Source organism: Corvus kubaryi, unplaced genomic scaffold, assembly GCF_017639235.1.
Source record: "Corvus kubaryi isolate FWS band 111438036 unplaced genomic scaffold, C.kubaryi_AGA036_p1.0 split3-73, whole genome shotgun sequence".
In the NCBI taxonomy this organism is placed as follows: Eukaryota; Metazoa; Chordata; class Aves; order Passeriformes; family Corvidae; genus Corvus; species Corvus kubaryi.
This window is the reverse complement of record NW_024582091.1, coordinates 2,258,915-2,271,197: the sequence shown is the minus strand read 5'-3', so window position 1 is coordinate 2,271,197 and position 12,283 is coordinate 2,258,915. Positions and strand designations below refer to the sequence as shown.

At 32.4% G+C, this 12,283-nt stretch overlaps 1 protein-coding gene across 2 annotated transcripts in view; it reads left to right on the top strand.

The window, feature by feature from the left end:
- Positions 1-12,283, top strand: part of CSMD1 (CUB and Sushi multiple domains 1) — a 1,103,023-nt gene that overhangs the window by 988,580 nt on the left and 102,160 nt on the right. For both annotated transcript variants that reach the window (XM_042017326.1, XM_042017325.1), the window contains exons 42-46: positions 1,768-1,956; positions 7,057-7,234; positions 9,108-9,253; positions 10,642-10,722; positions 10,868-10,981. In XM_042017326.1, coding sequence (XP_041873260.1) covers positions 1,768-1,956; positions 7,057-7,234; positions 9,108-9,253; positions 10,642-10,722; positions 10,868-10,981 — 708 coding nt within the window. The remainder of the gene's footprint in view (positions 1-1,767; positions 1,957-7,056; positions 7,235-9,107; positions 9,254-10,641; positions 10,723-10,867; positions 10,982-12,283) is intronic.

Sequence of the window (12,283 nt, the reverse complement as noted above, 5' to 3'; positions counted from 1 at the left end):
AATACTATCTCATAACAAGTTAACCAATAGGGAAGGATGGTTTTCATGTGTATTCATATCCTCAAAAGCTTCTACAATCAAAGTTTAAAAATTCCAGTACTTACTGTCATTGTTCCAAAACACTGTTGTTGTAACTGTTGGGCAATGTAGTGCTGCACCTTTAAAAAAAAAAATTTGTGAGATCCCCTGACCTTCTGGAATAATTTTCTTTTCTATTTTTAAATGATTTGCTAAATAGATTTTTAAATATAGTTTAATATTTCAGTCTTAATAAGTTCTGTACTCTTAAATAATATTTCTAGTACTCTATTTTGCATAAAGATTTTTATAATAATGATATTATCTGTATTAGTACTACACAAATGATAGTAGGAGTAATAATAAAATTAAAAATTAATGAGCTATTACTAGATTTAGCACAAAATTTAATGAACCACAATTTAGGGAAAATAAACCTTTTTGTATTTCCTTTCAGTAGCAATTAATTTTTTTTCCTTGGTTTTGAATTTCTTTTCTTAATTTTTTGTTATTTGAGAGAAGGGGATCTGATTTTTTAGAGAATTTCGGAGTATTTCTAGTACCTCTAAATGTTTTCCAATTTTTTAGTGTTACAAACACTGAATTCTGGATTCACTGAAGGAATTAGGGAAGAGAAGAAGGCATAGGATGACTGTAATTAGCAATGACTAAAAAACTTACTGACAGTAGCTGTACTTCAGTGAAGCATTTAAGTACAAACTTCACTTTAAGTAAGCATTTAAGCATATCTGAGGTATATGTTTAGCTTAATCTTGCTGAAATGGCCTGTTTAAATAATCTATTTCAGAATAATAGCTATTCACTTATAGGATGAATATGTTCATATTGTAAAGATTAACTTCAAAAAAAAAAACCAAAATAGTTTGTTCAAGAATATGTTCGTCATATTCTCTTGCGGCATTTTTAGAGCTTGGACTTAACAACACGTGTGAATATAGAGCACACTGGTATTACTATTCTTGTTTGAACTTTCTTCTGACAGTAGTATTCCTTAACTGAAAATTGAATGTTCAGGGAGAGCAGGGCACTCATCTCTAACGCTTATTTCTTAAATGACAATTACTTACTATCTTATCTATGTGAAGTTGTTTGCAAATGATTCTGCATAACATTTTTATAAAGCAGTCTTGTTTTTGCTTCATATGGAACTGCTTACATTATCTTTATATCTTAGTAAATATTATTAATGAAAGCGCCTTCTGAATTTTCATCACACTGACTTTTATGAATTAAATGTGTTTCATTGGATAATATTTTGATGTCTTTGGTAACACAGAACCCAACATTAAATATGAGGAATCATTAAAGCAATTTTTTGCATGGTGATATATCTAAAAGTACCTTTTCCCTTCGTAGATATTTGTGTAATTTTTTTTAGATCTTTATGGTGCTCTGTCGTGTTAAAGTAATTCATTAATTCTTTTCATTTTTTTTTGTTCATGTGATTTTTTGGGCATAGTTCAATATATATTAAAAATCCAATGGATTGTGAAAATCTTATCTTTTATAAAATTTTAAGTAATGGATGACTTTGTTGTACATTACCAAAATATTTTTGTATGGTCCCAGTGGATGATTTATTTCTTGTTACGTGTTAATCAATGAATTACTGGAGCTTGGCATTCCAGTGTTTACCTATTATTGAATGTATTACAGATTTTATATTAATGTGTGCTTCCTGTGTTGAGAGCTGATGAGGCAATAAAAAGTACTTCTGTTCTCTTACAGCTTACGAGTTACAGAACTGCCCCGATCCTCCTCCTTTTTTGAATGGATATATAGTCAACTCAGATTACAGTGTGGGACAGTCAGTATCATTTGAATGCTATCCTGGATATGTTTTGAGGGGGCAGCCTGTTCTCACTTGTCAACATGGAATCAACAGAAATTGGAACTATCATTTCCCCAGATGTGAAGGTAACTTTCTGGTAGTACCTTTGCTTCAGAACTCACAGTACTTTCTGATTTTTGTTTACTTGTTTGTGTGCATGTAAATAATGCAGCTGTTGCTGAAGAACGGTGCCTTTCTTGTAATCTGTAGTGTAAGAAGATAAAGGCAGAATATTGTCTGCTTTAATAAATCATAAATGTTTTATGAATCATGTTCCTTGGCAGTGATTTATTGTTCCTATTAATATCTGTCAGTTGTATTGATTATGCCAATTCATGATACTACCAGAAATTATCTTAAACTCAGTGTGAAGGACTATTTCAAGAAGATACTTTTATTCAAAAGCAGTTGGTTATGGAGACAACTTTATCAATGTTTTGGAAGAAAATACAAAGTTATTAGTGCTAAAAGTTCAATATAAACAAATACATAATATTTTTCTTCATGTTAAAAATATTGTAAAGTTTTAAAATATCCGTGAAAATTACATAAAAGTGTAAAGTGTTAATACTCAGTGTTTTTAGAATTTGTTAGAAACCTAGCCAAAGTTCAACACCTCTTATTTTTATAAAGATCATCCACCTCTTCCTTTCTTCCTAATCCTAAACTAAGCTTTTTTGGGACAGATGCCTTAGCCTGATTTTTATTACTTTCAGAGCAATTTTGTGGTGATGTACCTGCGGTGACTTATTGTCCCCCTTTTCTCACTAATAAAGCCTTGAAGGAAATTTTTCAGCTAAAGAAAAAGTATCTTTAAAAATCCTTATAATGGCTTAGGAATTTATTTTAATAATTTTAAAATACTAATTATATCTGTGTATTTTACAACTAAGACATTTCAATGGAAAAACATGATTTTCAATAAGGTTAGCAGCAATCTATCTATGATACATCTAGCAGACAGCAAACACAAAATGGCACTTCTAATTGTTTTAAGTATATATAGTCTATATAATATAAATATATACATTATATATATAGTATATGGCATACTATATATAGTTATACATATATACAAAATGTATACTATGTATATATATATTATATAGTGTATATATATTATATATATATATCTACATCTACACTATATGGACATTTACATATAGGATAAGTAGGAGCATGAGTAAAAGTTGCTAAAAGAAATTTTAAGTATCCCAGATGTTTCTACTATATGTCACATTATTATATATGTTTTAAAAATACAGCAATTTATCAGCTTGGGGGTTTTTTTGGTTGGTTGGGTTAGGTTTTTTTGGTTTTTTTTTTGTTTAGGAATAGGGCTATCTCGCACAGTTTTATGAACACTAAAAAAATAACTCTATATCTCTCTGACTTTCAATCATGTATTGTTTCTGATTAGCACCAGTATTCATTAAAACTGTGGGAAAAATTTGAATATGATCATATGAATATGAATAAAGACTCTCTTCTGATGAAAACATAATTAAAGTTAAACGGATTAAAGTAATAAACTGGTATACTTCATAATACTGGTTTCAGTTCACAGAGGTCTTAAAACAAAGGAAAGCACAATAACTATTCTATTTCTGGTACCTTTAAAAATATCATATGAACTTGTTGGATTATTTCCCATGACAATTAAATCATATAGAAAACAAAAAAATCACATATATTCAGTTGTATTTTCTTACCCTAAAAGAGATCAAATATATTTCATTCTACATGTGAGAATAGCACTGGGTTTCCTCTGGTTTGACCATGATTAAAAACAGGTTTGGTATTGGGAGAGTATGTTTTCATGTGATCTAACACAAAATCAAGATATCTTTGGAATTGTAGAAGCACCTTAGAATAATCCATAATATTCTTGAGTAGTGATATAGATGGAGCACCAAAGGGCATATCAGCATTCTATCATTTCTTATTCCTTTTTACTCCCCAGAGAAACATGTTTCCTAAAATACATGAAGGTGTATATTAGGAGAAGTTCAGATTTTTTTATATAAGTCAGCATTTTCTGTTTTCTTAGATGAAACAAGAGTAAATAAGATATATTCAGTCTGAAATAACATGCAGGAAGTGAAATAATTAGTTTTTAATGACATGAAGACAAAGTCATTCTTACTTTTCCCTGTCCCCTCATCCAGATTGTTTTAATTCAGTGGTTTTATCTTCATTTTCTAACTCAGAGAAGGCATTCCTCTGTTACTGACATTTCTGTAATTCACAATGTACATTTGGCCTGATTCCTGTGCATGTGAATCCTATCTTCCAAGCCTACCCACAGTCATCTACATCTCCTCCACACAGCTGAGGCCTGAATGCATGCAACTCTATTGTGTGTGCAGTCGTGTACATATATAGCTACCATTTCTGAACAAACAGCAGGTTGCTTTGTGTTTTGACTGAGCATGAAGAGTTTTCTGTCTCACTTGGCACACTACTTGCTTTGTGGAAAATTAGTCTGTGTGCATGAAAACTCCACCTAGTACTGCTGAAATTATTATTATGACATATAAATGTTTGGGTTTTTTTCTATAGGGAAAACAAATTGTTACTCTGATTGTTGTAATTTGAGAATGGGTCTAAGAGAGAAATCAGCAAAAGAATTAAATATTTTTTCTAGCTATGACCAGTATTCTTAGAAGTTTGAATCAAAAACTTTCTATAGAAGATTGCACATACTTCTAAAGGCTGAGAATCCATATATGGGAGAAAGTTATATTAATTTCTGCTCAAGTAATTATAGTAGAATCTTGTCATATAGTCATGCTCTAAGACCTTACTCCTGTGCAGTAAAGTTGTCGTAGTGATTTATCATAGATGTCTTGGTATAACGCATGTAATTGTCAGTAAATGACAAACTAGGTTTGTGGATCTTTGGATGGAGTTTTAAAACCGTTTACTGTCTTTCCATGCACAGTGATGTGTCTGCAATTAGGTATGAATGGGCATGAGAACACATAGTATGGAATTCATTCATTTATAAATCAACATGTGGTCTACTGTTAGAATTTGAAAGTTTAGAAGACTTGATTATACACTTACCCATTTCAAAAATCTATTTCTTCATGCCTGTCAGTCAAAGTGTAACATAACAACATCATTAATTTAGAGTGATTTGTTTATTCAAACTGAAGCTGTTTTTATCTTGAGTGAAATGTAACCTGTTATTTCTGTTTAATTTTATGTTTTCTGTGATTTTCACATATCTTTGGAGAAAGCCTAGTAACAGCTGGGTGTATTACCTATTCTACTAGAGTTTTGTTACCCGTGACACTTTTTTTCTGACACAATTTATAGATCTTTCATGGCTAACAATCATATAAGAGGGATTAGACTGTCTTTACTGAGACACAATCAATCTGCATTCCTTCTTGAGTATTAGAGAATAATGAAGGGAAAATAAAAAATGAATGCAATCATTAACACAATTAATAAACCTGTCAAAAATATAGTAAACTCAAAATATATTTAAATATAAATATACTTCAATATACAAAATATAATTCAATCAAAAAAATCCTTTATGTTAATTAGAAAGTAATATTAGTCTCAGGAATTTTCTTTCCATGTAGTAAGCATAATTGTCAAGGCAGTCTTAGTTGTAAACATGGAATACTGGAGAGAGAACAGAGTAGATTTCTGAGACCAGACAATGTGACCATGGCATGAATGTAGGGGCTTAGGAAACAGTAAAAATTGGGCTTAAGTCACATTTTCATCAGAACTCCTAGAGCTGATAGACAGTGTCAGATGCCCTTGGCCTCTACATGCAACCAGGAATCAGACAGATAGAACCAACCCTTCATTTTCCTTAGCTGGTTTCCTTTGTTGGCCACTAAAGGTTCGTGGTTCAGGAGCAGGTGCTATTCTGTTCACAGAATCACAGAATCACAAACTGGGTCAGGTTAGAAGGCATCACAGTGGGTCTTCTTGCCCAACCTCCTACTCAAGCAGAATCATCCTATAGCACATGGCACAGGACTGTGTCCAGACAGAAAACATGCTAAATGCATCATACAAGTTAGTACTGATATGGATGAAGAAAGTGAAGCAGTTAAAGCCTCCTTAGCCTGTCCTTTAAATCCAGTGATTATTACAAGAACTTCTCCAAAAAAGGCTACTCTTCAACTAGACAGGTGACCTTCTACCACAACGGTATAGCAGCTTTAAACCATACAGAAAATTACATCCTTCCACAATTTCTCAGTCCTTCCTTTTTCCCTTTTCCTTTCCTATTTTCTCCTTTTTCCTTCTATCAATTTTTTCTCTTTTTCTTTTCCATCACTTGTTAAGTTGAAAAAGAAATGAAGAGGGTCTGAAGAAGAGTCACAGGAACCCTGAAAATAATAACATAAGCTTAATAGTAAGAGTTAATGAGAAATGTTCTAGAGCAAGACTGAGTGCCCATAAATGAGATTAAAGTCTCGCTGTAATGAGTGAGACTCATTAATTTGCACTAATGGCTGTATGTCTACTTGGATACATGCTTTCATCCATATTCAGTCACTTCCAAACTGAGACTGAAAAGAGCACATTACCACATATTTGCTACCCTTGAATAAAGTCAGCCTTTTCATAGCTTTGATTTGGCTACAGACTTCATTCAGCAAGTGTGCACAAATTTGTATCTGTATCTCCATTTTACTTGTCATAAGGATAATTAGTATACAATCTTCAAATGGATCACCATTAAAAATTACTCAAAATGTCAGAAATAAAGCATAATGGTTTTGGACTAGTGAAAGAACAATCAGCCTATTTTTTTTTCAGAATTGTATTTCAGTTCAGTTCAAGTTCAGTTGGATGGAAACATGCAAGACCTGTTTATTTATTTGGTCTTTAATCTTGAATACCAGCAAAAGGTGCCCCTTTTTAAATGGTGTGCAGACTAAGTTTCAAGAATTATACCCCAAAAAAAAAAAATATTCCCAGTAGATTTTGATGGATTTTAAGAAATGAAACCTAAAAGACATCAGCATAAATTATTCTTAGAAATGTCAATATTTCTTTGAGAAGCAACCAACCAAGGAAAAGGCTGTCTTTAACACTTAGGTTGCCTTGTCTTGTGGAGCTTTAAGAATTTGGTAGCATTTTGATATTCCATTTGTAACATGAAAAACTTTTCTACTACTAATGTTACTCATTTGTTTTCTTTTCAGCTCCTTGCGGCTATAATGTAACTGCTCAGAATGGTACAGTTTATTCTCCAGGATTTCCAGATGAATACCCAAATTCCAAGGACTGTACTTGGTTAATTGTTGTACCTCCAGGCCATGGGATTTATATCAACTTTACCTTACTTCAGACTGAACCTGTGAATGACTACATTGCAGTATGGTATGCAGTTTTTTGAAGTAATAGTGATTTTTTTCTGATTGATTTATCAAGTCTCGCTGTCCCAAGCTACAGATTTTCTTAGTAGTGGTCTTTAGGTTGTTATACGTGCTGAAGAGCAGCATAAAACAGCTTCTAAGATTATCTGAAAAAAAAAAATTATCACTGTCTGAACTCTTAAAGAGTACTGTTCCAAAAGTATTTAGAAGCTCAAATTCAGTTATCAATCAGATCTTGTTTGATGTCTCTCTTTTCTAAGTGGAGGCCATGTAAGGTCAAAGTGATGTAATAACCTACACTATGTTGAATTACATGTTCCCATGAATATACAGGCAATATATGTTAGTTTTTGCAAAACTTTCTGACATCTTTAGACATTAACTAATTTAGGCATTAAGTAAGATTTTCTTAAATTTTCTAAATATTTCAATATGCCTGATAGACATATTTTTTATACTTTCTAACCCAGAATTTCAGGCCTTGTATCTCCATGTCTTTAAGCTTCGTATTGTAGGTTCCTCTTCTCTGAATCTGTGTTTCTTTCTACCCGAACCCATTCAACTTGTGACCTCAGCTGAAGGAAGAGGACTTAGAGCTGTCTAAATTCTTGTATAGGACTTTACTGCACTCAAGAGCAGGCTTAGATAATGCCAAAGGTGGTGGACATGTCATCTCTGCCTAACCCTGGTCCTTACACCACATACTGTGCAAAGTGACTTCTCATACATGCTACAGATAGTTCAGGAAAAGTTTGCACAGAATATACGATGTAACTTACTCCTGTGTGAGTCAGCTGCTCTGATCTCCCAGCTAGTCCACTATTCCTATAGCTAGTGGTGAGGTTTTTTCAGACAGGTATTTCATAGAAATGCAGAACTGTTTCTGAACAGCCATTTGGTTGCCTCTGGTATTTGCATTACCTGTAAACACGAGTGTGAAATACATGATCGATTGTCTTCTCTGGCATGTTATATATATATAATGCTTGACCTTGACTTTTTAATGATAAAACTGAGATGAATAAATATTCCTCTGAAAGACAGTGAAAAGTCAAAAGCTAACAGCTTTCAGAGACATTCTAGATTATCTCAAGCCTTCTAAAATAACATATCACAAAGGCTTTTTCATTTCGTTTAGATTTGTTACATGTAATATACAAAATAACCAGAAATAGGTGCTGTAGAGCTCAAAAAATACTTCCGGGATAAAAGCAGGGAGTTTTGTTTATTTATTCATTCATTGTTCATTCATTTATTGTTCAGGCCTAAATGTTCTATATTATGATACTGGAAATGAATGAAGCCTCGTGTTACTGGAGTATATTTATTTTTGGGTATCCTATCCTACTGCTGAGAAACACAAAACACAAACATTTTTTCTGGTTTTTTCCCCTCTCTTTTTTTTTTCCTTAGGACATACCTTTGAATCTTTGGAACTGATTTAAAAGGCAGAGTAACTTGCAATTTCCACGACTCTGTTTTAACCATGAGTTGAAGACTTGTAGCACCTGGGTCAAAATGCTAGAAATACGATAGCATTACAAGTCTTCTAGTTTTTGGTTTTTTCTTCATCTGATGTGTACATGAAAATTTTTGGCAGAAACACACGTTGAAAATTTCCTGCCACTACTAGATTTCTTGCCCATGTATATATAAGAACTTTTGCAAAGTAGCCTGGTCTCTAAAAAAATGTAATTGTTTGAAGTTAGAAAGAGTATTCTTTGTTGCTAGAAATAAAAAGAGGAGAAACTCATTTTAAATCATTAGGGAAAATATTTTTTCAAAAAATTTAAACTGCTCTCCAGAGAAAGAGACTGTTAATTTGAATGTTAAGAACATTAGTTTTTCAGCTGACTTTTTTATGTTTCACATTCCAGGGATGGTCCTGACCATAATTCACCTCAGCTAGGAGTTTTCAGTGGGAACACAGCTCTGGAAACAGCTTACAGTTCTACCAATCAAGTCCTCCTCAAATTTCACAGTGACTTTTCAACAGGAGGATTCTTTGTCCTCAATTTTCATGGTCAGTTTTCTTTATATAATTAATATCTAGTTACCACAATCATTTAGTGAATTTTAAAAATAGTTCTTAAATTTGTGGTTTACTGATTTACCAGGACTCATAGATTTGCTGCTTTTTTTTTTTTCCTAATAACTGTACATATGAGTTTTTTTAAATTACATATTAAAAAAATCCTAAGAATGTTAATTTGGGGCTTTTAATAAACTGTTTATCTTTAATGTTAACCATGGCCATCTAATATTGACCTTTTACTCTTTTAATTACTTTTACCCTTTTAATTACTTTTACCTATTTATTCAGTAAGATTTAACTTTCTTTACCAAAATTATTCTCCAGCTGACCATGCTTAGGGCTCATGGCCAGAAAAGTTTCTGGGATTCTATGGCAGGGTTGAGCAATAGCATAAAGACTGATATACAGCAAAATATTTTGTTCATAGTTACATTCAGGGCTAAAGGTGGTGCAAATTAGGTGTTTAACTCAGAAGTGAAAAGCTGAACCATAACTCTAGTTCTATTTCAGACTAAGTCACCCAAAAAATATATATTGAATGGAAGATTATTAGCCTTCTGGACTGTAAATTAAAAATATACAATTAATAATTCACAAAGACTGACGTAAATGTCACAGAAAGAGAGTACCTGAAGATACATGTTTGCATGGGGAAGTCTATGTGAAATTGTTACTCAGAATCTGAAATGCTCTCCTTGTCTGTACTTTTCTCCTAAAAAGAGGTCATGATGCATGGTCACCCACTGCCCTTAACCTGAGAAGCAAAAACTAAAGTGGATAGGACTATCAAGTTGCCCAGAGAATTTCGTTCTGACAGTAACTTAGTTCCATGAAGGGGAGAGTTTTTCCTTAGTATATGCACACAATCTTTCTTTTTCTTTTGAATTTTTTAATCCAGAAGTGGCTTCTTCAACTGTTGTAGGCATTCTACTCCATTTTAGAAGCAACCATTTCAGTGGTCGCCTTCTTTATGAGATCACTCACAATTTATTGAAACAGATTTGAAAAGCAGACGAGACTTTGTTTAAAGAGTCATAGAATCATAGAATGTTTTAAATTTAAAGTTTCCTTAAAGATCATCTTGTTCCAATCACCCTGCCATGGACAGGAACATCTTCCACTAGACCAGGTTTCTCCAAACTTTATCCAACCTAGACTTGTATAATTCCTGGGATCCACAACTTCTCTCAGCAACCTGTTCCAGTACCTCACCATGCTCATGTCATGTAATGACATTTAACTTGGAAAATGTTGTAACTGAGAGACCATGAGGTTCAGTGCAGCTCTGGAAATTTGGGAGGTGTGAATATGAAATGAATTTTTTGTAAAATACATCTTAACACACCAGTATTTAGTTTTTTCACTTAAATTTGCAGCTTATCAGCTCAGGAAGTGCCAGCCTCCACCCACAGTTCCACATGCAGATTTGTTCACAGAAGATGATGACTTTGAAATAGGTAAAAAGAGAATATTTCTTTCTCTGTGTTCTGTTTCCCTTGAATTCTAGTTAAACTAAGCTATTTCATCTTCCACCTGATATTTTGATATACTTCTGTTTGAAGGATTTTTTGAGGCTTAACTTTTTTTCAATACTTTTTTCAGGAGATTTTGTGAAGTACAGGTGCCATCCTGGTTTCACCCTTGTTGGACAAGATATATTAACCTGCAAACTGAATGCACAGTTGCAGTTTGAAGGATCTTCTCCATCCTGTGAAGGTAAATATATACTTGCATGGTGTGTATATCATTAATATGCATCCTACATAAAGCATCAAAATTTTAGGCACTATCTTCTCGTTGGTGTTTAAAAGAAAATTTTCCATTTACTTCTTTAATATCTAAGAAATGCACATGTTTTTATATATTGGGCCCTAAGAATTTTAGACAGAAATTTTATTCTTTAGAACCAATGAGAAGTGGTTTTAACTATTTGTCTCCACCATTACTGAAACAATGATTTCTAAAAAATTTTTTTAAATATTTTATATTGCTTCATATCAAACCAAAGATTTGTTTTTACTTTTGAAGAATACTAAAAATATGAGTTTAAATTAATATTTCAAAATAAAATAAGAAATCGTTCTCTGTGCTTGAAAAATACGGTGATGTTTTATAACAAAGTCACAAGAAAAAGCTGTTCTAAAATAATCTTTCACCTATTCATATTGTGTTCATAATTACAGCATTTCCAACAAGGAACTAAAAAAATTAATATGAATGATGCTTAGATATGCATTTATATATAATTTCCTCATCTTCATGGAAAAGAAGTTTATCTTGGAAATTTGTATTCAGTCTTCCAAGTTTCATTTTCCAAAATATGTTTTTTGGGGTTTTTTTTCTTCATTTTGTTTCATTTTCTTAAATAGTGGATGACAAAAATGTTTTGAAATGTGGAAAAATTGATCAAGAAAGCATCTGTAGAATTTTTGTTCTGAAGTACCTCAAAATTTTGGGGGAAAAAGTTACTGATAAGATGCTATCATTAAAATTTAAGGAAATCAAAAAGTGAACAGAAGTTCTCATATTCAGTATTTTGTATTATCCAGGTTTAGTTTTCATCTATAATATGCAATTGAGGATGGGGCATCTTCTATATCATGAGGTAAAAATATCCGTATGCACAAGAGGGAGTGCTGGAAGCACAACAACAATTGTGACACTTTAATAATAGTTGTATGTGTATCTTCCTTTCTGTTACCCTGGTTCTCTATTTCCATTATTTAAAAATTAATAAAAGATTCATAATACAAACTGTATTAGTTTATTGATGCTGTGTTACGATCCGGTTTAAACCCAGAAAAGCAAAGAAAGCTAAGTCTTTGAGCATAAACTGGAAAGAACTTAGACGGTTCAAAATATTCCCAGAAACGAGATTAAAACCAAATGAGATTAAATATTGTTGCCAAAAAAAGGATGTATTTTATTTAATAGTAGAGAGGCAAAGAGAAGGGAGGAGAGAAAGAAAGAAAGAAAGAAAGAAAGAAAGAAAGAAAGAAAGAAAGAAAGAAAGAAAGA